This window comes from Vicia villosa, unplaced genomic scaffold, assembly GCF_029867415.1.
Source record: "Vicia villosa cultivar HV-30 ecotype Madison, WI unplaced genomic scaffold, Vvil1.0 ctg.000250F_1_1, whole genome shotgun sequence".
In the NCBI taxonomy this organism is placed as follows: Eukaryota; Viridiplantae; Streptophyta; class Magnoliopsida; order Fabales; family Fabaceae; genus Vicia; species Vicia villosa.
Window position 1 is genome coordinate 1,034,564 of NW_026705103.1, and position 26,642 is coordinate 1,061,205.

The 26,642-nt window shown below is 30.7% G+C and overlaps 1 protein-coding gene across 1 annotated transcript; it reads right to left on the minus strand.

Moving 5' to 3' along the window:
- Nucleotides 1-18,994: 18,994 nt before the first annotated feature.
- On the minus strand, nucleotides 18,995-19,693 carry LOC131625918 (uncharacterized). The gene has a single exon (XM_058896753.1). It carries the CDS (start codon nucleotides 19,691-19,693, stop codon nucleotides 18,995-18,997), a length of 699 nt encoding a protein of 232 aa, XP_058752736.1.
- Between the last annotated feature and the right edge of the window lie 6,949 nt (nucleotides 19,694-26,642).

Here is a 26,642-nt window from a genome sequence, read left to right on the forward strand (position 1 = left end):
CGATATAAAATGTATTTAAATACAAATATAAAATGAACAATAATCATATAAATTTAATTGTATTAAATAATCATAAAAAAAAGAAAATAAATCATGTGATGGAGAAAGAAAAACAAATAATTAAAAATAAGGATTTTATCTCTTAAATAAAGACAATAATTGATTAAAATAAAATAGATATTGTGTTGATAGTGACCCATGAGATAAATAAATATTTGATTTTATTAAAATTAAAAAATTAATTATTAATATTTTTTGTGATAATAAGTAAATGGAGAAAAATTAAAATGAAAGTAAGAAAGTGTGGTAAATGAAATGTGAGAGAAATTTGAAATTTTAAGAAAGAGAAGATGAGTGTTGGGGTCTTGAGGAGAAAAAGTTGATTTATTAGACCAATAAAAGAATATAATTGTGAAGCAATGTGACAAAGATGAGAGTTTTAATTGACAAATTTGTTATTTACTTATAAACTTTTTGAATAAAAAGGTAATTTAGGCCAAACATGCCATGGATTTGTTTTAGTTAGATAGTAGACTCAACTCTCATGATTTTAATAATTTTCATCATGCAGAATAAAATTCTAAATTATAATATTTTCAAGAATGTAAATATCTTATGTGTTTTTTGTATTTACTTAATTTTTTTAAAGATAATTTTATATATATTTTATTATAAAAGATAACTTTTTTATCATAATTTTTTATAGTTATTTTGTTTATTTTAATTGTTTATTTAGTAAGAATTGATAAAAGCTATTTTTAGTAATTTTCCATATTTATTTTATTTTATTAATTATTTAGTAAATAAAAGTTATTTAGTAAAAACATCTTCCACTAATTTCTTTAATTCATACGTATAATATTTTATTTATTATTAATTTAATAAGAATTAATTAAAGTTATTTTTAAGTAATTTCTCATATTTATTTTATATTTTTAATTATTTAGTAACTTCTTCCACTAATTTCTTTAATTTATTTAAAAATAATTATGGTTCTATTTTATGACACAATTAAGAGAATTAAAATTGCATTTAGGATATTAGAAGTGCATTTGGATAATCTTATTATTTGGAGTTTTTTTTTTATAATATTTTTAATAAAGTTGAATATACTCCAAAAGAAGATTGATACAAAAGGAGAGGGGGGATTATACCAAGACCCTCCCAGGTAGCAAATCTAAAAGAAGGTAGGTCTAACCTGTTCTTTACATACTCCTTCCTGATATCTAAGGGTAAAGAATCAAAAAAGGATAAGGACGTAGTTGTGCGGCCTATATTAGCGAAAAAAATCCGCACAACTATTTTCTTCTCTATAAATGTGCGATATAACAAAAAAATAAGTTAGCAACAATATCTAGGCAATATAGTCATCTGTCTCTAATCCGCCAAGGAACCACACTCTCAATAGAAGAAGAGAAAGCTCTGGCGACAATAAGAGAATCTGACTCGATCCAAAGCCTGTTCCAACCTTTATCTTTAGCGATCTCTGTTTCTCTGATGACAACATAAAATTCACAAATTAAAGAGTTATCAGTATACAAATGTTCAATAAAAGCCAACATAAAAGTGCTCCTATTGTCCCTAAAAATACCCCCACTTCCAGCCAAAGTGAGACTTTTTGTGCAAGCTCCGTCGACATTGAATTTAATCCAATTCTCGTACGGAGGAGACCAAATCACTTCACGAATTGCGGGAGCCCTTGGCGGATGAATGTTAGCATTAAAGGCCTTCATAATGGAAAAATAAGTCATGGCTCCTTTGATAAAACGCCTAGAGCTGGAAGCTGTGAAAGAGACTTGAGAAAAAATACGATTGCAAAACGAGTTGTGCAGAGAGGGCTGGTCCTGAAATCTGCAGAAGTTCCTACAGGCCCAGATAATGCATAACTAACAGAGACACATTTTTTAAATTTGGATCAAGTTTTGATCGATCTTCACTGAATATATGCATATTAGTTGGACACTTAAAAATCCTTAATTTTCAAGATCAATATATTTTTTTGTCCAAACCTCCTATGCAACCTGCCACTCCGATGAAGTTTGTGGTGACCTTATGATAAGATAACATGTTATGTTAGCCACCTATGTCCATAAACAATTTGGCAGTCTAACATTTAACAAGAGACGTCTTTCCCATTTGGTTAGAGACCTAGTCATTCTCTATTCCACACTATTTTGTTGTGGTGTCTCACGAATTGGTTGTGAGTGTACTTTCCCAAATTAGATGTTTGGCATGATGTCAAAACTAGGATCCTTATATTTTCTATACATTGGACGATATCATCTGAGTTGTAATGTGTCTCTTAGCATTAAGAAGCATAACAAAATCTAAGAATGTGTTTAGAAAATGTTTTGTGCATTAAGAAAATATTTCATGCAGTAAAAATCATTTTTATGTGAAAAACATGTTTAGGTGTCAACACATACATGCTATGAGTCAAAACATGTAGATCAATATTAAATCATGTAGCTTCTGTTTTTATGTGTCGACACATGGGTGCATTCAGATCGAAACATATAAGAAAATTTTCTTTTATGAGTCGACACATACGACTTACGTGTCGACACATGCTGCTCATTTTTAAAGTATGTATCTTCTGTTTCTCATGTGTCGACACATGACCTGATATAGGTCGACACATGCATTAACGTGAGTCGAGACATGACTCGTATGTGTCGACACATGCTGTTACAAACTTGAAAATTTGCATAATTTTTCTAAACCTCTTGTTTCCTTTTGCCTCCAACTTGCACACATATAAATACTTCATACATGCATCATTCAAAATTTCTATGAAACTATAAACACATACAAATATTTCTCTTCATATTCAACCTCAAATCTATGCATACACACAAACAAACTACATATAATCATTTTTTATTTGGGTTCCATCTAGATTAGGTTGATAACGACCAATTTAGGTTGGTGTACCAGTAAATTGGGTTGAGAATATTTGGGGGTTTCTAGTTTATATAAGATTGGCATGCATTTTGGTAAATCAACCTAGCTGAAACATGTTGAATAAAAAACCATATCATTCGGTTTTCAACATGTTGAGCAAGATGTCACAACATCACAGGTATGACATCGTGTTTACTAGGGCGTGCTTGCTGGAGCTGATATGTCAAGATATATCAAGTGAATTGTTAGCTATAGAATATTATGGAATATTCAGTTAGCTTATGTATATTCAATATTGATTCAATCAGAGATAAATCAGAGATATTTGTTGGTTTTAACAATCTCTATAATTGGAGACAATTTAGGAAAGATTGGATGGAAAACCTATTTTCTTGGAGATCAAGCAACAGACTTTGTGCAGCCTCCTTGCTGGGGTTTTAGGCCCAATTCAGTCAATACTAATTCTATAAATAGACTGGCCTATACCTAGTTTTAGGTGGAACTGATATTTGTATTTTTTTAGGGTTTTAGGAATCCTTATTTGTTAGTTGTGTTGTAAGTTCTATATGTGTGTATTCACAAACTTGTAGGTGTTGAATGATGTTTTAATCTCCGAAGCTGTTAAGTAAGGAGAGTAGTGTCGTTCTCATAAGCTTTTAAGCATTGAGAATTGTGTGTCTTGGAAGAGTGTCTTCTACGGTTTTTTTGTTTGTGTTGTTTGTCACGGGTTGTGAATGTGGGGATTTGAGGAGGGCCTCATACCTAGGTGAGTCTTAGGTATAAGTCATAGGAAGGGTAGTGATTAAGTGAGGAGTTTTAAACGGCGGAGTTTAGCTTCGAATTGATACTATCGTATACTGATTTCATCCCTGGCTTGGTAGCCCCCAGAGTAGGAAGGTTGTTCCGAACTGGGTAAACAATTCCTTGTGTTTTTTTACCTTTCTGCACTATTTTCATTACTGTTGCCATCTTGTTCCATAATCGTTTTCAATAGATATTTGTGTCGTGACAATAATTCACAATTTGGATTCGACACAGTGAAAGCTTTGACGAACGAAGTTTTCTTGCAAAGGAGTAGCGTGAGGCAGTGAATCATATTGGTATTGTTGGATAACTTGATCAAACTCAAATCAAGGGAATAAAAGTGTTAGGATCAACATTAAACATAGGGTTTATAGGGTTGAATTGAATTACTACTTTTCTCTTGTAAACAGATTTTGCAAAGCAAGATTGGTTATCTTAATTCCTTTGAAATTGAAGAGAGGCGTAGCCATAGCGAGGATGATTGGTGAACTTCCTAAACAAATTCTTGTGTCCTCTCTCTTTTTCTCTCATTTACTTTCAATAGCAAATTATCAAATTCTAAAATTGTGCAATCAATACGGTTAGATTAATTCGTTGTTGTTTCAAAACTGTTTTTTTGTGTTGATCACAATCTTTGTGATTATAATTGGATTTCATATCAACAAAACCTTAAGAAAATTCTAGTTAAAATTGACTGCGCAATAATGGTTCAATAAATTGCTTCATTTAGTTTTGTTTAAATTATTTCATTGAAATTGATTACTTGCATGTTTTAATTAAAATAGATTGTGGTGATCATTGAAATATATTGATTTGACAACTTGTCATTATCATTGCAAGTTTTAGAGGTTTTTAACGTATATCCAAGTTTTTTTGATAACGGTTCGGATTAGACGATTTGACCGATGTCCATAGTTGAAAACATTTTAAAATAATATTTTCACAAAAGCTTTTAATTGGGGATATATTCACCCCTCTAGATAAGTTGCCTTTGTCTAACACTGATAAATGCCTTTGAATACCGTGCTCTTACAAAAACCTCTTGAAATTCAAATCAGTGTTCTTTTTCTCATTATATGACGGCAAATACTTGATTTTTATGCCTGTTTAATTCTCTACCTATACCTTCCACAACTTGAATTTTGTAAAGACTTCATATTTCTGCTTCAAGAAATACACCCAAACCTTGCAAAAAATATCATCTGAGAAAGTTACAAAATATATGAAACCACCCATAGAAACATCTTTGGTAGGCACTAGACATCGGAATGCATCTAGACTAAAACTCCCCGTGCCTTGTGTTTTCCAGTGTTGAATAGAACACGACATTGTTTCCCCAAGTACAAAAAACTTGCACAAATCCATCTTGCAACCTCAAACGACCTTCAATATATTTCTCTTATGAAGTTTCATATACATAAACTCGTTAAAATGACTCTGGCGCATATGCTAGAGTTTGATTACATCATTATCATACTAAACTAATGCAACAATACATACAACAGTGTTACTCAACAATTTATAGTTGCTACCTATAATCCTCCTTGCTCTCATCACACTTAAGTCACCCTTGCTAACCTTCATAATGCCCTTATGCCCATCATACTTGTAGGAGAAACCATTTTTTTTTGTAGATTACCAAAGGAAATCAAGTTATTCCTTAATTGTTGAACATATCTAAACTCATTCAAAGTTCACACGTTATCATCGTCCATGGAAAATTTAATTTACCCCCATTCTAATGATAGTACATGCTTTACCATCAAAGAGATAAACAAATCGAAAATTACCTGACCTAAACATAATGAACCATTCTCGAGGCGCTGTCATGTGGTTAGAATAACCAGAATCAAGAATCCATGCACCTGTCCACATATTGGATGAAATACACAATATATTTATTTCACTTCCAAAATTATCAATTTAAACCACATTTGCAGAAATGGGCGAGCTTTTCTTTCTGTTTGGACAATCCCTTTTTCAATGCCCAACTTAAATGTAACTATAACACTAAACTATCTGTTTGATTCTTGGAGTTCGACTTCTTCTTTTCAAAACCTATTTTACCTGTTATTTCGTTCAAGTACCTGAAATATGTAGTTGAAGAACTGATGATCCTGAAATAGTGGTGGTGATCTTTGTCATGGCGGCGTGGGTGAATCTGCATAGTTAGCAGTCCAACTCCCAAGTTAATTTAAGATTCAAAATGAGTATAGTGAAAAGTGGAGATTAGAGAATGTACCTCGCTCTTGTGTGTGAACTGATTTTATACCTTGGGTCAAGTGTGGTGGATTTGAGGAGAATTGAGCCTTATCCAATTTGGCCTTTGGCCGGCCCAGAACACATTCTTTCCACCTAAGATCTTAACCCCTTCACTGTTGGTGTAAGCCCTAGAGGCCAATACTTTTGGTACTTGTATAGAATAACTTATTAATAATAAAAGGAATTTCTTTATTATGTTTATTTTTCCAAAATAATAAAGTCCGTAGAATAGTTAGTCTGTTTAGTGAAATGTTAAGTGCGACTTAATCTTGATATCTATTAAACATAAGGACACTATTCTTAAAGTATCCATAGTCGAGCTTTATTGTGAAGCAGGATAACATTAAAGCATCAAGACTATTATGAAGATAGATTGATGATCACATCTCATGGATCCTGGATAAGGAATTATCAAGTCTCGACATAGGTATAAATATTAGGAGTAATATTTATATTGGATTGACCCGCTATGAGAATACTACATAGAATGTTATGTAAAGTGTCATAAGTTATTCTCATGGTGATAAGTAGTGTATACCACCCTTCAACCTGAAACCACTATGGATCTTAGATGTAGATTCAAGTGTTTTATTGTTGATCAAACATTGTCCGTAACTGGATGACCATAAAGACAGTTGATGAGTCCTTCACAAAGCATGGTGAGGGACATGAGTGACCTAGATGGAATTTTCCCATCCTGCATTATAGAATAAATGTCTAAGGGTCCAATATTGAATTGGACAATAGTGACATGGTTTATGCCTTGTGTTCAATACAGACATCAGGGCAAAAGGGTAATTGTGCACACAAGCATTATCACGAAAATGTTTTTGTCAAATCACATGACATTTTCGTGACTTGGATAGAAGTGATGTGTTGTTATATATGCTCACTGTTTATTATGTTAAATGTGTGATTTAATATAATTGTCAACATCGCGAAAACCTACAAGGTCACACACATAAGAACAGGTTGATGAGAGACGAAGTAAATAAGGAACACCGTAAGGTACGGTGTACTTAAGTGGATTCGGAATGTTGTAAGGTACCACACATTTAAGTGATATAGGACTTAGTTGGGCTTTTAGCTTGCAACCTTAATCGGGCTTTTAGCTTGTAGCCCACACAAGTGGTTCTATAAATAGAACCCTTGTGCTAAAGCATTTTCACTTGATGACATTTCGTTCTGAGAAACCTTAGACATATTTTCTTCTCTCTCACTCAAAGCCTTCATTTAGATCAGCTTAGAGACTGAAGGGATCTATTTGTGTGGACTGAGTAGAGGTGTTGTTCTTCATCAACGCTCGTGATCGCTCCTTCAATTCGGCATCAAAGGTTTCAATCTCCGCAAGAGGTAACAGTTTCTACCACTGATCATGCCCATTCGTAAGGATCACTAAAGGAAAATTTTAATTTCCGCTGCATTTTGTGATGCGATTTTCCTTCATTCACATACATAATATTGCCTTGAATTCCTTCCTCTACACTTTGTCTCCTTTGAGAAAGAGATAAAAGTGTAGCAGTAATCATATCAAGACTGATAGTGTCTTTACCATAGGTAAAAGTAGTTACCTAAATGGTCATAAGATCCTGGTAACAAGCATAGAAAGATAATTAACTTATCTTCGTCATCTATCTTCACCCCAAGTATCACCAGATCAGTGATTGTATTGTTAAAGACATTGACATATTGTTGCAAATAAGATCATCCCTCCATCTTTAGACTGTATATCTGTCGCATCATAGACAACTTGTTTATCAATGTCTTTGACATATGCTGACTCTCCAATTTGTCTCAAATTCTTTCAGCATCGTTAGGTCAAGGATATGTTACATCCCCTCGTCTGAAACACATAAGGGAATCAATCTTGTAGTCTTCTTCATCTCTGGCGAATAAGTATCCTTCATGTATATCAATTTCATCTTAATTAGCGTCTTATGTAAACTTTGTTGATAAAAAACTCTTAACCCTTATTTGCCATGATTTAAAATTACTTTTCCATCAAACCTTGTTAGAACAATGATGTCTATCTCTGCGAATAAATAACAATTATAATTCCTTTGAATTTTTGTGATAATTGGGGTTTGAGTATTACAGGCAATATATACAATACTACAAATCAATTTAAAATAATCCTTATGACCTATACCGAAGGGGCTACCGTTCCCACACTCCTAGTCAACTACCCATAACAAACAGCTAGGCTTAAGATACATTTGGACCCAACGTAAGGATATGAGCTCCCTTCCCCTACCTCCCTCCATTTTCTATGTTACTATATGATCCATACTCAACAATTTGTGATGTCTAAACATTTTACTTCAAATGAAAAGTTGTCTAGTGATTATTTGAATACATTAGATCCCAACAAAGTTTAAGAAAAGTATAAAAATTTATCTTTATTTGATTTTATTTAATGTAATTAAGACAAATGCTTAATTTTATTTTAGTTTTGAAAAATGGATATGAATGAGACACTAAGAAAAACTACTTGATCAACGTGAATCATATGTATCTCGTTCTTCTATTTCTTTCTTTTAGTGATATGGTGATAATTCAGCAACATGTTGTTTCCTCTAAATTAAAACAAGATTTATTTCCTCTAAATTAAGATTTGTGAGTAATATGATTTTCAGTAATTGTGGATGTTATGGATATTAGTTCCTACATTCTTAAATTTTTAGTTTGCCAAAGCAAAAAATGGCAGCGTCGCAGATTCCTTCTACGAACAAAGAAATATTAACTCATATGATGGTTTACATATGATAATAAAAAATGGTACAAACAAAGCTGATATTCATATTAGCTGAGATGTGTTGATGTGCATAAGGTATACCCTTATGCACGGTGCATAAATACTTAAATATTGTTTATGTTACTCAAAATATTATATTTATTATTCAAAATAATATACAAATTATTTAAAATAGTATAAATATTACTCCGAACAATGAATATATTACTCAAAATAGTTAAAATTCGATATTACTCAGAATAATGTAAATATTATTCAGAATAGTGTACTCATTACTCACAATTAATAATTACTCATAATTAATAGATGTGTATAAATAATGCATATATTATTTATGGATTATGATATTATTACCCGTTTTTAACTAAAATGTTACTCGAAACAATTTAAATATTACTCGTACGAGATTTATACACCGTACATAAAGATATATTTTCTGCACAACCGATATTAACTCATATTTTTTTTAGATCACATTTCAAATGTTAAGTTAGAAGGCAACACTGATATTCAAGAAAAAGTGATCAGAATCGTGATGAAGTATCTTCTATCTTTTCCTATTTAATATCTTCTACCTTTATAATATACTATTATGAAAGGGGAAGGTAGAGAAACTTAAACTTATATAAAGGAGGCATCCCAAACAGAATAATATGGAGCCCATCTCTTAATCATTTTGGTCTCTTGCATGAATAACACTAATTGATTACAAAGAAAGGTTGATAGATTAGTGTCACTAATCACGATTATTGTCAATGAAAAGGGTTTAGTCATATTTGTCCCTTTTGAAATGCAATTTAGTAGAGAGAGAAGAACAATGTAGGAAACATGTTGACCAAAATGTTTGTGTTTTCAGCTTCTTTGTTTGAGCAAGAAAACAAGGTAGCAGCAATTTGGATGTTTTCTTGGACATGTTTTGGGTGACATTGTATGATCATCAAACAGAATAAACCGCATTAACATTTTTTAATTACTATAATACATGTTTGCTACATCCTAATCATTTCAATATCATCCATCATCTTGGTTAGTTAAATTGGACCTACTAGTACATTAAACATTCTCCCATTCAAGTCAAATCTATAATTCCCTGTCCTTTTTAGATTAATATTTTTTCATCTCAAATTCTTCTATTATTTAAGATTTAGACACAAAAAAATTACTAATAATGTAATATATTAATTTACATTATTTTAATAGATAAAAAATTTATTTATTTTTATCTTGGTTTCTAACACAACCATAATTTTGGAGTAAAAGTTAAAAAACAAAATTTAACCAATTTTATCTTAATTTTAATTTTATCTTATAAATTTAAAGTTGTCATGATGACAATCCTAATCACATGTTATCTTGATAGTTACTCTAACATAAACTCTAATTCTATTTCGATAATTATTCTAACATCAGCCCTAATTCTATTTAGACACATGTCATCTTGATAGTTACTCTAACATCAACTCTAATTCTATTATTAAGTTAAATTGACAATACATTAAGAAATAATAATAATAATAATAATAATAATAATAATAACAATAACAATAATAATAATAATAATAATAATAATAAATATAATAATAATTAAAATAAAAATAATAATAACACTACAATATTCAATCACCACTATTAAAAATATTAAAAATATAAAAAATAAATATGTATTAAGCTAATAATAATAAAATATCGAACTACCGCTATTAAAAATAATATTATTTATAAAAATTATAGTTATTTATCTATTATGTACTAGAATATATATATATATATATATATATATATATATATATATATATATATATATATATATATATATATATATATATATATATATATATATATATATATATATATATATATATATATATATATGAGAATGTCATATTTATATGAGAATGTGAGAATGAATCTGAACCATTGGATTTTAAAATAAATGGTCGAGATTATGTGGGAATCTTTTTTTTCTCTCTCCTACATCATTTATTTTAATAATGGAGGAGAGAGAAAAAAAGATTCACACATAATCTCGACCATTTATTTTAAAATCCAATGGTTCAGATTCATTCTTACATTCTCATATAAAAAAAGACATTCTCATATGATATGCCATATATATATATATATATATATATATATATATATATATATATATATATATATATATATATATATATATATATGTATATATATATATATATAGGGAATGTATCAAGTAGGAGGGTTTTTAAATAAGAGATAAGAGGATCCAATGCTAACCAATGAATTAATCAAGAGAGAGAAATAATAATTATATTAATATTTTAATAAATAATTTAATTTCTCTCTCTTGATTAATTCAATGATTAGGATTGCATCCTCTTATCTCTTATTTAAAAATTCCTCCTACTTGATACATCCCATATATATATATATATATATATATATATATATATATATATATATATATATATATATATATATATATATATATATATTGTTATGAATATTTATGTTGGTGGATGTCCATCCATCTCCTAGTTCTTCATATTCCTATTTCATACTTAATATGTGTTTAATATGTGTGATTTTCTATCTCCCTTGAGTCCTATAAATAGATACTCATATTAAAATGTAAAGCACACTTGAAATAAGATAAGATAATATTGCTCTATTTCTTCTCTACCTCTCTTTGATCTCTTTATTATTTTAGTTAGTTTTATAACACGTTATCAGCACGAAGCTCTCAAGTATGTTTTTCTTTGTTTGATTTAGTTTCAAGCTATTATATGTTATTTGATTAGGATAATATCAATTGTAATTTCCATACATCCTAGAAGGATTGCAGGAAGAATACTAAAATATCTCATTAGATTTCATAAAGATTTTTTTGATTTATCGATCTAAAATTTTATAACTTGTAATATGCTCATTAAAAGATTGTCATTCCGGAAGAATGACACACATAATTTTAATGCATCCCAGAAGGATGATTATATTTTTTAGATCATTGTTTATAACAAATTATTTATATAGTTCCTGAAGAACTTGTCAATCATCCCTGAAGGATAGTAAAACAAATTAATTATATGACGATATAATTTTAGTAATATAATTTTGTATGACTAAATATATTTAATTTTATAAGGGATAATTTTTTGATAATTATATGATAATATGTTCATATGCATATGTATGATTAAAGTGTTTAATCATGAGATACTATTATATTGGTTTTGAATTATATTGGAGGTATCGTATATCGTTGTATTACACAACATAATTTGGACAGAAAATGTGTAATAGAAAAGCTACCGTCTTTTTTCTCGGGCTCGTACGACACTTATATTAGTACAATTGAAGCACATGTCATTGTAACCAAGTAGTTTACAAATTATACTTAAATGTATCGTTGGTAAAACCGGTTGGGTCATCTCGGATATAATATGATGCAGATAATTTGTATTGAAGAACCAGAAGTTTCTTCAATCCAGTCAATTTTTGTGTGTTTCTAAAGGAAAATAAAAATTTGAGAAATTTCGTTTTTATGACATAAATTGTTGCATCGACTAAAATATCATGCATATGTCTCTACTCACAACCAGAAGTTTGTGAAATTATTTTCTCAACTAATTAGACTAAGATCTTGTTTTCTGGATTTTTTAGAAATTCCTGTATAAGTATCACATATATTATTAAAATTGACATTGAATATCATGTAATATATGTTCATAAAAAGAAAATGGACCTGAAGATCCATTCTTTAGACGTCTAAAGTTAATTATATGGTTGATACTTATGAGATCATTAATTCTAAATTATATATTTGAAACACCCAAAGTATGATATTAAGATATTTATTCGCATTAAGCCAATAAGATACTATATCTTACTCCTCCCTAATTTATTCTAATACTTCTCATCTAAGTGAACATTTGGATGTGTTGTGTATATTCCAATTGCTCCAATGTAATACATTAAGATGAGTCATGAAAGAATATTAGAAAATATAATTAATATGAATCTCAATTTTGAGGATATAATTTGAGAAAATAATCAAATACTTGATTGCAGTCCAGTAGGCTGATTATCACTTAATAAATTAATTTTCCCAATATTAGGGGGAAGGAATAAACAGTTGAAATCATGAACAAGAAGTTCAAATGAACAGCTGAAATCATGAACAAGAAGTTCAAATGAACAATTTAAAATAAATTGTTGTCTTGATCCTCGTACAAATCAATATGAACCAAAAGTTCAAAATATTATTCATTTGCAAAGTTTATGAAATAAATTATCAGCTATAATACTCAGGGACGGACCCAAGTTGAAGAGTGTGTAGGCTGAGGCCCCCACAAAGTTTTTAATAATGTTCCATTAATACTAGATATGCTACTTACATATTACTCACAATTAATCCATTAATACTAGATATACTTGTTACATATTACTCACATATGTATACAAGTTACTTATATTTTTAGAAAAGAACGTTATATCAACCTTTCATCAAAATATATAATAATAATAGACTTATATTTGGATGTGTTTATAATTTTGATAAATTTAAATATTATAGTATATGTGTATCAAATATTTTGAAGATCTAAATGGTAATTTTAATTGTTTTTTGTTGTAAAAAAAATATGATTGCCCCCACTACTCAAATTTTCTCGGTCCGTCCCTGATAATACTCCACTCAAAGTGGATTCTCTTATTGGATAATATAATATTGCAAATTAGTTTTTGTTACACCTGAAACGTGGTATGAAAGTTGGTTCCAATGATAAAAGTCCTCTACTAAGAAAAGAAACTAAATATGACCCAAGTGAGGATATGGAAATGCTAAGAGCACTTTGATCTAATTTAATCTTCAGTTCTAGAAGAACAAATCAAGTACTTGAAATATGAAATAAAGAGATCTCGATAAATTATGTCATGGATGAAATAGAATGGAACCGAAATTGAGATAACCAAATAAAGTCAATATTGACAATGTCTTTGTATACAATATAACGCTAAAAGTGATCAATGATAACGAGGATCATGAGTCAAAGAGTTTGAGATGAAGAGCTTCCAAAAGCTATAAATTGCTTAAATAAAGAGTTTGAGATGAAGAACCTAGAAAAGATAAAATATGTCTAGGTTTACAAATTGAGCATGTGGACAAAAGAATATTTGTACATCAAGAAGGTGTAAACTCGATTTTTTTTGCGAACTGACTCCTTGCTCTCCCTTTTTTTTCTTGATTTTTTTTTTGCAAGAGTCGCCACCGACTTTTATTTTATCCAAATAGGAAAGGCATAAAAGAACAGGAAAGACCTTTTGACAGATTTTGGGTTCGGGGGGTTGGTTATACAAAGGGAAGGTTTTAAGCACCCTTTGTATCCATGGTTATCCATGGGCTCTTAATTGCTTAGCTCACTTTTTTAAATGCTTTGTTGATTTGAAAATAGAAGAAGTGAAGATGGACAATAGGTCACATAGGTCTCTGAAGAGTTTCACCGAGAATAATGCCCTTCAAATACCAGATGAAAGTTTTGAAAATAGATGAGAAGTTTTGAAAATAAGTTGTTTGAAAATGAAAGTGTTTGAGCAAGCAATTAGGAGTTATCTACTCTCAATTTATAAGATCTTTCCTATGCATTTAATACTTTTCTTAAATGATGGTATGATTAAAAAAAAGTAATAAGAGGGAAAACCATAGAGGTGCAAGTGTGCAAAGTGTTTTTTTTTAGTTTTATCTTGATTATTAATGTTTTAGCTCAAAGGTAAAAATATGGTCCAAGTGGACAAAAGGAAGATGACGGAAACATAAACAATGCGTCCAAATGGACAAAGAAAAAAATAGCGGAAGCATAAATAATATGTCTAAATGGACAAAGAGAAAATAGCGGAAACATAAATAATATGTCCAAATGGACAAAGAAAAATAGCGGAAACATAAATAATATGTCCAAGTGGACAAAGAAAAATAGCAGAAATATAAATAATACGTCCAAATGGACAAAGAAAAAATAGCAGAAATATAAATAATATGTCCAAATGGACAAAAAAGAAAAAATAGCAGAAATATAAATAATATGTCCAAATGGACAAAGAAAAAATAGCAGAAATATAAATAATATGTCCAAATGGACAAAGAAAAAATGACAGAAACATAAATAATATGTCCAAATGGACAAAGAAAAAATGGCAGAAATATAAATAATATGTCCGAATGGACAAAGAAAAAATAGCAGAAATATAAATAATATGTCCAAATGGACAAAGAAAAAATAGCAGAAATATAAATAATATGTCCAAATGGACAAAGAAAAAAATAGCAGAAATATAAATAATATGTCCAAATGGACAAAGAAAAAAAACAACATAAACGTAAATATGATGAACGATAAAATAAATTATAAAGCAAGAAATATAAAGAACAATATAATAAAATGCGGAATTTAAAGTTAATTGTTAGTATGTTAGCACGCGAATCATCTTGAAGCTAGTCAAGTATATCCACGATGTTAGTGAAGATCGATGGTGAGTGAATGATGATCTCGAATTTAAAGTTAATGAAAATTTATCAGAAGCTTGATAGAATCATAGCGACTACACGATAAATTTCCAAAAGTCTTAAATCAACTGCATACAATCTCTGCCATATTTGATCTTTTATTTTTATGATGTCCCAAGAGTGGAATAGAGTGATTGAAATTGATTGAAAGTGGCTATTTGAATGAGCCTTGATTTTTACAAGTTTCTTGAAACTTTTGCAAAAAATATAAACTTAAGCTATGACTTTGTGGTGATTGTTGTTGTTCTTTGTGTTCCTCCCCCTTTTTTTTTCTTCCTCTTGAATGAAGAAAATGAAGCTCTATTTATAGGCAAATGATTTGATCTTGAACCCTTGCAAGTTGGAATTTTCATGATTGATTTTGTGGAAAAAATATGATAATGGAATATTTTCAATGAGTGCATTTCTTAACCATGGTTAAAATACTCAAGTATTATTCTCTTCAATCTTGCAATATTATATTTAAGCATCTTGAATGGTCATTGCTTGCATCACATGAGCATCTTGGATAATATCTTTGAATTATCTCACTTTAATTAAACTTTAAATGAATAAAATTTAATTAAAATGAAATAAAAGTGTCATGAATCATGGATAGGTCGTGGATGCCCTTTAGACATATGGGAATCAAGATTGAATCACAAAAGAATTGGCCTTTTTGAAAAAGAATCAAGTTTTGGTCATTACTTGTTTCATGCATTTTTCCAAAAAAAGTCAACTTCATCAAGGCATATCTCCCTCAATTTTGATCCTATGAAAGTGTTCTTTTACTTTTTGGAAAGCCCAAGATGTCCTCTACAACCCACTTTGGAAGCGTTTTTGCATTTGGAGAAGTTATCTTGATAATATGGGCTTTGACAAAAAACTGCTTTTTGTTGACTTTGAAAATGACCTGTAATGTTTTGGCTTATATCTCTTAGGCGGAAACATTTCTTGACCTTGGTCCCAACATCAAAGTTGTAGAGAATTGAATTTCCTTGAGAATGAGCTTTGGTTGGAATTTTTCTGATAAATTATGAGAGAGTTATGGTCGGTCAAAGTTCAGTTGACTTTTAGGTAAAAAACTCTAATTTTGCAATTTTGAGTTTTATCGATTTCTGAACTTTTCTTGATGAATTATGATCAACCATTGATCACATGATGAATATTTTGACAAAATATGGATGTTGACAAAAAATTGCATTTTTGACTGTCTGTTGACTTTTTGGTCAAACTGGTTGTCTGCTGACTGTTTGAGCTGTTGACTGTGCGTCCGAGCGAATCGAAGTTTGAAAATTTGTCTGGTGGTACTTTGAGATATATGGAGATCCATGAAATCCATTTGAGGTCTCAAAAACTCGTTCTCCTGAAAAAAAAAACAAAAAACCTAGTTAGGGACTGTTTGTGTAGGAGACAGTTAGGCGTACCTGATTTTTGTGCAGTGTTGAGTCTCTGTTGATCACGTGATTATCAAAAGACTTCTAGAACAAAATCTTGGAAATTTGAAGTGCGAAAAATTGATTTGACTGATGGTACAAACACGGAGAATTGCGCTGATAGCGGGTTTGACTGGTAACTAGCAGCATAATCTGAAACCCGGACTCCGCGCCTGCAAATTTTAATTCTATACCAACTGCGTCAGCATTATTTATCTGAAAATAAATCTGAAATAAACAGTGTATGAAGTGATAAACAGTATTTGGCGTTTATGTAAGAATAAATTTAACAGCGAACCAAAATACTGTTTAAAAAATTCTAAAAATTGAGTATTCATAAAATCAGGATATTTATGAAATAAAAATCCAATATTGTATAAAACTCCAAATTTTTAGACAGAAGTCTTTAGACTTCTCTTTGAAAAAAAAGACGCGGGCAAATTTTGGGGTATAACAATAATGATCATAACACTTAGAAAATGATGGGATCTCAGAGGTCAAAAATTGGGGTGCAACAGAAGGCTATATAGAAAAGTGTTGAAATGATTTTATATGGACAAATGTCACATGTTGCCTACTCTAATATGGTTGTTAGATTACTAGATATGGAGAAAGATCTTTTTAGGCCTCGAGAAAAGGATAAAAATTATTTGGTCCTGAAGTACCATATCTTAGTACAATTGGAGTACTAATGCACCTTGATAAATATACACATCATGATATATCGCTTGCGGTCAATATATAAGTAAGATAGAATTATTCACGTACACGAAGAAATTGGAAAGCGGTCAAACATATACTTCGTTATCTTAGAGATGCAGGTTACTTGTCAGATACTCACAATGGTAGATCAGAAAGATGTTATTTATTTACATGTGATGGTACAACCATTTCATGGAGATCTATGAAACAAATCATGGCAACAACTTCATAAAATTCTGCATAACTATTACCACTACATGAAGTCACTTCGAAGAAGACATTTTAATCAACGACTACAAAGAATATCGTCTCACATGTAAATGTCTGCATGAGGGGGAGAAATATATATGTTTTGTAATCTTTTTCCTTCACCATGGTTTTGTCCCATTGGGTTTTCCTGGTTAGGTTTTTAACGAGGCAATTCACATTCAAAGGATATTGTACTCTTTTTCCTTCACTAGAAATTTTCCCACTGGGTTTTTTCTAGTAAGGTCTTAACGAGGCATATCCTCAATGGACATCTAAGGGGGAGTGTTATGAATATTTATGTTGGTGGATGTCCATCCATCTCCTAGTTCTTCATATTCCTATTCCATACTTAATATGTGTTTAATATGTGTGATTTTCTATCTCCCTTGAGTCCTATAAATAGAGACTCATATTACAATGTAAAGCACACTTGAAATAAGATAAGATAATATTGCTCTCTTTCTTCTCTACCTCTCTTTGATCTCTCTATTGTTTTAGTTAATTTCATAACATATATATATATATATATATATATATATATATATATATATATATATATATATATATATATATATATATATATATATATATATATATATATATATATATATATATATATATATATATATATAAACTACCTAACTAAAGTTGAGACATGTCTAAGAACATCCTTAATTGCACTTCCATTAAAATTAAATTCGCACTAAACAAAGGGAATTTTGGTAACTTGCTAATTCAATGGAATTAACCAACCAATGATATTATCTCATTCATCCAAGTGGCACACATTTTCTCAAATTGTGGAGTGCTTTTGGCTAAAATTTTCGTTTACCCAATAGATAATGTTATACAAATTTTCTTTATAGTTTGTGAACCTTTGCATTACCCGGTAGACAAAAAAAACACACCAATTCAACACATTTCCCTCTCATTCTCCCTTCTTCATTCATATGTAGTCTCGATTCTTTCTTCACACATTGTTAGATCAGCAAGTTCCAGTCTCTTCCTTTTCCTATTCCAACTTTTCTCGCCACCGGTAACACAACGTCATTGTTTGTTCATCATCTTTTGTTTTTGTTCGTTTGACAATCATAGGTTGGATCTCTCTGAGACAGGAGCTAACCTCTCTGAGTTTTCCAACTTTATTAAGCCCCCGTATGTTACAGGACACTGTCATGAGGCATAGTCTTGATACACTAGAGGATCATTCAAATCCCCTAATGCGGAAAATCCATTAACACACGCAGTTGCAATATTTTCTTGTATAATCCTCTTGCCTATATCCCTTCCATTAAGGACATTCTCCCATTATTTCCCTGTATCTTTAGTACTAACATCTCCCTTACACTTGGCCTCCTTATTCTAAGGTGTTTTATCTTTCTCTACAAGACCCGGGGCTTTCAGTTTCCATTGTTTGATTGTATTCTCCTTGCACGTATATCCAAATTTCTCGAACTTTTCACAGAACAATGGCTTCCATTCATATTCAATAGGTTGCTGAAGCTTCCTCCCTTCTACATCCCTAATGTTTATCGTTTTCTTCAACTCTTGCATGACATCCACCTCTACAAGGATGTGGGAATACGATACATGCAGTTTACTATCAGTACACTCATCAATTACCAACGGATTCCCCAAAGCACTCCCAATTTTGTTTAGAATCCTAACTCCCCACAGGTACAGTGGCAGTTGTGGGAGCTTCACCCAAATCGGCAGTGTCCGCAGTATATCATTCTTTAGACGGAACCATGGCTTCCATTCCCTGAGCAACAAAGGTATGTTTTGCAATGTGTAAGGCTCTTTCATCATCACTGCCTCCTTATCACTATGTGATCGGCATTTCAAGATAAAGTAACCCTCATCATGATACACCATATCAGGGAGTTGTACGAATTTCCACATTTGCGTCATGTATTGTTTCAACATATTCATACTAATATCGCCACCAAGCACATACAAGATGAGCGCCGAATCCCAAAACTGCAACTCCGATTCAACATCTGCATCCTCTATCTCCACTTCAACTTTTCCATCGACAATCTTCGGTGCAACATAGTCCATTACTAGTCCCTTCTCTAGATTACGATTGTCGCTTAGCACATTTACCCACAACTTCCTTGGTTCGTTCACCTCTTTTTCCTTCTCATATTCAATTAGGGTTTAAGTGACATTCTAGATTGGGACTCCACCCTCACCATTATTATTTTCACTTGAAGAACCTATGAACACTCCCTCACTGTCACTAGGAATCTCCTCAGTCGTCTACACATGTTCACCGTTGCGATTTCTCGGTGACGCTGACACTGATTTCTTCGGTCGTCCTCGCCCCTCCCCATCACACTTATTACTAAATTCATAATTTATTATAGTAAAAATATATTTAGTAAAACATTTTCAATTTTATAATGTATTGAGGAAAAACACATAAGTCAAATTATGACATTGTTATTGTTTGATTAAAATATATTAGATTATTACCACAAGATTTTGACACAATAAATAAATATATTTTGTAACTCATATTATTTCATTATTATTATTTACTCATTTATTGTATTAATATAAATTTTAATAATAATTAGATTAGTCATTATTTGTTATTGTTCCTTCAATAATCACTTTGTATATAAATCTATAATATTGCATTATCATAATGTTCTACAAACAAATCATTGGTGGTGCTATTCAATTTTGTATAATAAAAAATTTAGTTTCTCTTAACTTATATTCATTGACATCGATTTTTGTGGCAGAATAGACACTCAAATTATTATATTATAAATATTTAAATTCTCATTTATATTGATACAACTTTTATTTGTCTACTATTCTAACTTTCTATCTAATTTAACTTTTTAACTAATTATCTTTTATTGAATGATTTGAATCACGAAAAGGTGATACATTTGTGTTGCATCATTTTTGCTTGCTTGAAAGTTCCATAAAATGATTTTTCATATAGCCACATAAGTAAATGCCTTTAGCTCTATTATATGCATGAATAAAAGTTAAATTTTATTGATATAGTTTTTGTTAGTTTGTTATTTATGGGTGTAGTATTTTAATTTGACAAATATGTAAGTATTGTAGAAGAAGTATAATAATTTATCGAATTTTTGTGATATCATTATATGGCTTTTTTTCATCTTATATATCCAGCTAGTCTTGTCAATTCAATTCCCATTCTAATCGACCTTTTGACATTTTTCTCAGGTGATTCTTCATTTCGATTGGTTGTGACTTCAGTTTATTGGTCTTCTTCTTCGAGCACAGTTGGGATTGTCTCTTCTATGTGTTGACTCAAATCCCGAGTCTAATTCATCCCTTTGCTTTCCTCCACCAGATTATCTATATTGATCACTAGATTCTTCCATAATTGTTCAGGAATATGCTTGAAACACATTGATCCAAAAACTCTAAGATGTATGACATTTGGTTTATGTCCTATCCAAGCCTCATTAGGTATCTTCTCGGCCATATTCTTTGTTGGACATCTGTTTAGAATGTATATTGTTGTTGAAGCAGCTTTACTCCAAAATCTCTTTTGCATATCTTTAGCTCTTAACATGCTCCTCGTCATGTTAGTATACTTTTGTTCTTTCGTTTAACTACACCATTGTGTTGAGGTGTATAGGTACAATAACCTCATGCTTTATATCTTCCTCATTGCAAAATCTAGAAAATTCTCAAGAAGTGTATTCACCCCCACCACCAGTTCTCATTTTCTTCAACTTGCATCCATTTTGTTTCTCGACAGTCAATTTAAACTTCTTGAATTTTGTGAATACCTCACTCTTTCTTTTAATACGGTGAATCCACATATATTTGGTGAATTCATCTATGAAAATTAGGAAATAGAAATTACCTCCATTCGACCTTACTTCAAAAGGTCCATACACATTAGAGAGAACTAGCTCCAAATTTGTCTTCAACCTCATAGGTAAGTATTACTTGAATGCTTTCCTAGCCTGCTTTGCTTTGCAGCATTCTAGACACACCTGACTTGGTTCCTTCACCTGAGGTAAGCCATACACCATTTTCCTCTGGTTGAGCATACCTAAACTTTAGAAGTTTAGATGTGCGTACATTTGATGCCATAGCCAATTCTTATCTTCTTCTACAGTCGAAGCAACCTTGAAGGTTTTGTTTTCTATCAATGGTGCCTTCACAATCAATCTCTCATCATCATTGTAGACCTTCATTTGATACTTTTCAAGCTTCATGTTGTACCCTTTGGCAAGTAATTGACATATGCTTATCAAGTTACTTGTTATCAAAAGTACATTCAACACATCAGTGATGCTGACCTTTCGGTCACCCTTTATCATCACATATATGTTTTCTTTTCCACCTGATGTGACGTGCCTGCCATCTGAAAACTTTATCACCTTCTTAACTTATTCTTCTAACTTAGTGAACCAGTTTTTATTACCACTCATATGGTTACTGCAACCTGAATCCATGTACCACATGTTGGTTTGCTCATTGTTTAACTGAGTGTTGACCATGAGTAACACATCATCAGAATCACTATCTTCAGCATGTGCTTATTGCACCTCATCGATATCTTTCGCTCGTGCTTCCTTTTTTCTTCGACAGTCTCAAGCATAATGACCAAATCCTTGAGAATTGTAACACTGCACCTCGTTCATGTCAACTTTCTTCCCAGAATACTTGTTGCCCATGCCTTACTAAGATGAATCAGGGTGATTATTTGAATTCTTGTTTGACTTCTCATCATTAGCAAGATTATTTCCATGCTTCACCTTCTCTTTCATAGATTTCTTAGTCAATCGTGCTTGTAGTTCCTGTTCAGACACCTTATCCCTTTCTAAGTTTCTTTGCTTAAAACCTCGTCTCATGAGCCTTTAGTGAAGCTTGAAGTTATTCCAAATTCATCTTAGTTAGGTTCTTAGACTCTTCAATGGACACGATAATGTAATCAAAATTTACAATCAGAGATCTCAACACTTTCTCAATTTGATGCAAATCGTTTATTGATTCACCACGAGCCGTCATCTGGTTTGTCAACAACATCACACGTGAAAAGTATTCTGAGACTAATTCATCTTCCTTCATCCGAATCATCTCGGAATCCTTTCTCAACGTCTGCAACTTCACCCTTTTCAGTTTTCCATCTCCTTCGTACAAGTTCTTTAACTTGTCTCACGCTCCTTTAGTCGTTTCTTCTTCAATATATTCTCGAACACGTTAGGATCCACACACTAGTGAATCAAGAACATATCTTTTCAACCTTTCTTCCTTTTATCCTTATGCGCAGCCTTCTGTTCCTCATCCACATTCACTTCCAATGTCGGTACTCCATCGTTCACGATTTCAAACAAATCTTTAAATCTGAAGATAACTTTCATTTGCGCAAGCCACCTCTCATAGTTTTCACCTTTGAAAATCGGTAGATTCGCTAGAAATTGCGTTCATATTGTTGTTCAGTTTGCCATTACAAATTTTCTCTAAATTGCAACTCGGGCTCTGTGATACCAATTTGTTGGGACAAAAGGGTTTTCAAGAAAGATAAGAGAAAAAGAAGAAGAGAGAAAAGAAAGAAAACTGTATTTTAAAAGTTTATTATTGTTGTTAAATTTGTAGGTATGTATGAAACTATACAAGTCATGCCTATTTATAGGCTATCAATGCCCATACCCAATCCGTACAACCCAAGCCCAAAACATACAACCCAAACCCAAAACATACAAGTTATATTTTGGTTTCGACACAACAGCAAAATGTTGTACTCGACTATGCCGAATATATCTGACTCCTACTACTTCGACTAACTACTTCGACATAGTCAAATACTAGGTTTTCTACAAAAATCGAATTACAACCTCTAACATCCTCAAATAATGTTTCGTATTGATTAAAATATTAATATAGTAAACAATCGTTAGTTGGGTCAGTGGTGATTGACAATGAACTTGATAGGGAGAATCACGATTTGATTCCCCGCAACTGCGATTGAGAGGGGGTAGGAACCACTTGATGTTAGAATTGACTCTCAAACCAGATTAGTCGGTTCAGGGGAATGAAACAACTTGATGTCAAAACTAATCATCAAACCAGATTAGACGGTCCAGTAGGCCGGATACATGTGATTAAAACCAAAAATTTTTTAAACATTTTACACAATTTTTTAAAATTTTTAAAAAATGATATTATTTTCAATACGAAACTCTTTTTTTTGTTTGCGTAACTTCCATTGTTCTAAGGTTACCATAATCGAAAAGAAAATTATGCACATCTTTGGAATGGGACGGTCAATATATTTTATTTTTATTGAAAATAGTTTCGAGGATATTGAAATTGTAGAAGGTGCTGAAAGTTAAACTATTGGAGTATCACTAAAGATAATATAAATGAACATTTAAAAGCTTTTAATATAAGAGTTGTGTAAAAGATACATTTTAATATAAAGCTCATGTAGGAATAAGTCACATATTAATGGGACCACATTCCAAGCAGGGCAAGTGGGTTGGGACCCAACCCATTTTTTTAGTTTAGGAAATGTCACACATTAATGATACTATTAATTTTTCAAAAGAATAATATAGCTATAGTATTAAAATATTGTTAGTAGTAGTATTTTTTTAACTGAGTATTGATTGCTGGATTTAATATTCCAAAGAAATAATCATATTTTAATGTATGGAGCACTTTTAAGATCTAAGAGAAGAATCACTTAGATAGTGTAGGCCATACAGAATAAATTATTGCAATCTACGTACAAAAATATTATTGATAAAAGTGTTTTTATAACGTCCATAGACTTACATGGTTTGGTCATATGAGAAGAATAGTTTCTCTTTTACCAATATATGATAAATTTGATTCCTTAAACATGTGATTAATGATTTGTTACATGATTTATATGTATCAAAATTCACCATTAAAGAAATACTTTTAAAATATGGTCTACATTTTTCTTGAAAAACCAAGAAAATAACATTTGCATGTAGGCTGGCCAGAAATAAGTCGAGTCGAGTCAAACTCACCTCAGTTCAGTTCGACTCGTTAAGAATTGGTCGAGTTCGAGTTCGAGTTCGAGTTTATGATGAATTTTTTTCAGCTCAAATTCGACTCGTTAAGAATTGACCGAATTCAAGTTTATCACGAACTTTTTTTAGCTCAAACTCAACTTGTAAGAAGTTCGCGAACATCTCAGTTCAACTCGTTAGATTTATCTTGTTAGATTCAACTCACTTATTTCATGGACTTAAAAGTAATTTTATATATATATATATATATATATATATATATATATATATATATATATATATATATATTTGACATTTTAAATTAATATTTTTAAAATAAAAAATATAGAAATAAAATAAAAATTATAAGATTGGAATTTATACGATGTTAATTTTAGACTTAAATGCACCATTGTTCCTTGTAAGTTAACGAGTTTTTGATTTTCGTCCATGTAAGTGTTGTTTTATCTGAGTCCCTATATTTCACTTTCGCGTTCGTTTTAGTCCCTAAAACAAAACCCGTAAGAAAATTTGCAAGAAAATTCGCAGGAAACCTGCAGATTTTCCTACGAATTTTGGCTTTAAGGACTAAACCGCAAATAAAAAGTAAGATATAAAAATTTAGACCCAAGAAAAACTTACATGGACGAAAATCAAAAACTCGCTCTTACAGGGACCAAATGTGCATTTAAGCCATAATTTTATTTGTATAATTATTTCTATAAATATTTTGCTCACTTGAGAATATAAATTATCAATTAAAACTGTTAGATTAAAAGAAAATATGATACTAAGATTTAGAGAAAATTCATAAACTTACTCTTAAAGACAATATAATCTCATATATAATCGAATTGACTCATGAACCTAATGAGTCGAACTATGTATAGTTTAAGTTCAGTTCATTTAGTTAATGAACTTAGTTTTTAGCTCATATTCAGCTCATAATTTGGTTTATGAACCTAGTTCAACAATTTAATTTTCGAATGAATTTCAAACTATTTTCAAGTTAATTTGATTCATTGTCAGCCCTAGTTGCATGCGTGGCTTGTTTGTGTATATGTAAACCTCAATAATGTAAAAAAAACAAGTGTATATATAAGGTATACTATGAGAATATCATTTTTAGATGAGAACATGAGAATGAATCTGAAACATTAAATTTTAAAATAATTGGTGCATATTGCATGTCATTTTTTCTCTCTTCTCCATAATTTATTTATAATGGAGGATAGAGAAAAAAAAAAACACATAATTTCCACAATTTATTATAAAATCTAATAGGCCAATTTATTCTTATATATATATATATATATATATATATATATATATATATATATATATATATATATATATATATATATATATATATATATATATATATATATATATATATATATATATATATATATATATATATATATATATATATATATATATATATATATATATATATATATATATAAAAGGGTTGGCGCTTAGAATGCTAGGCTGTATATAGCATAGAATTCCATTAGGACACGCAATTTCCATTTTTTATTTGGCTCCATCATTATTATAGTGGAATAAAAATAGTATTTTAAGAAATAGTTATGTGTGTATTTGTTTATATGTACGATTTTCATATATTTTTAAATAATGATTTGTGAAAAAAATAACAGCTATTATTTTATATTATTGAAAAACAAAAATAATTCACCGACAGAAGAACCTAAGAAGTCAAACAATTTTTTCTACCAACACATCAAAAGAGGAAATTTCAAAGGATTGCTTTTCCTAAAAGGTGAATTCCACTTGTACTTTGAAATTTGAGGATAATCATTAAGTATCTCAAGACTTTTCCTAATTCTCAGATTGAGTTTGAGGGATAACTTTTCTTTTTTCATTTTGGGGAATTTAACCTATTTTTCATCATAGGTAGCGTAAATAGCTAATATTGAAATTCTTTTACATGAATGTTTAATCAAGTAAGGCAAATGATCCGGAGCCAAGGGAAGGGAAGACAGAAGACTACCATC

What these genes read in the sequence shown, in the direction of transcription:
- LOC131625918 (XM_058896753.1), bottom strand. Translation starts at nt 19,693, where the DNA reads ATGGACTATGTTGCACCGAAGATTGTCGATGGAAAAGTTGAAGTGGAG.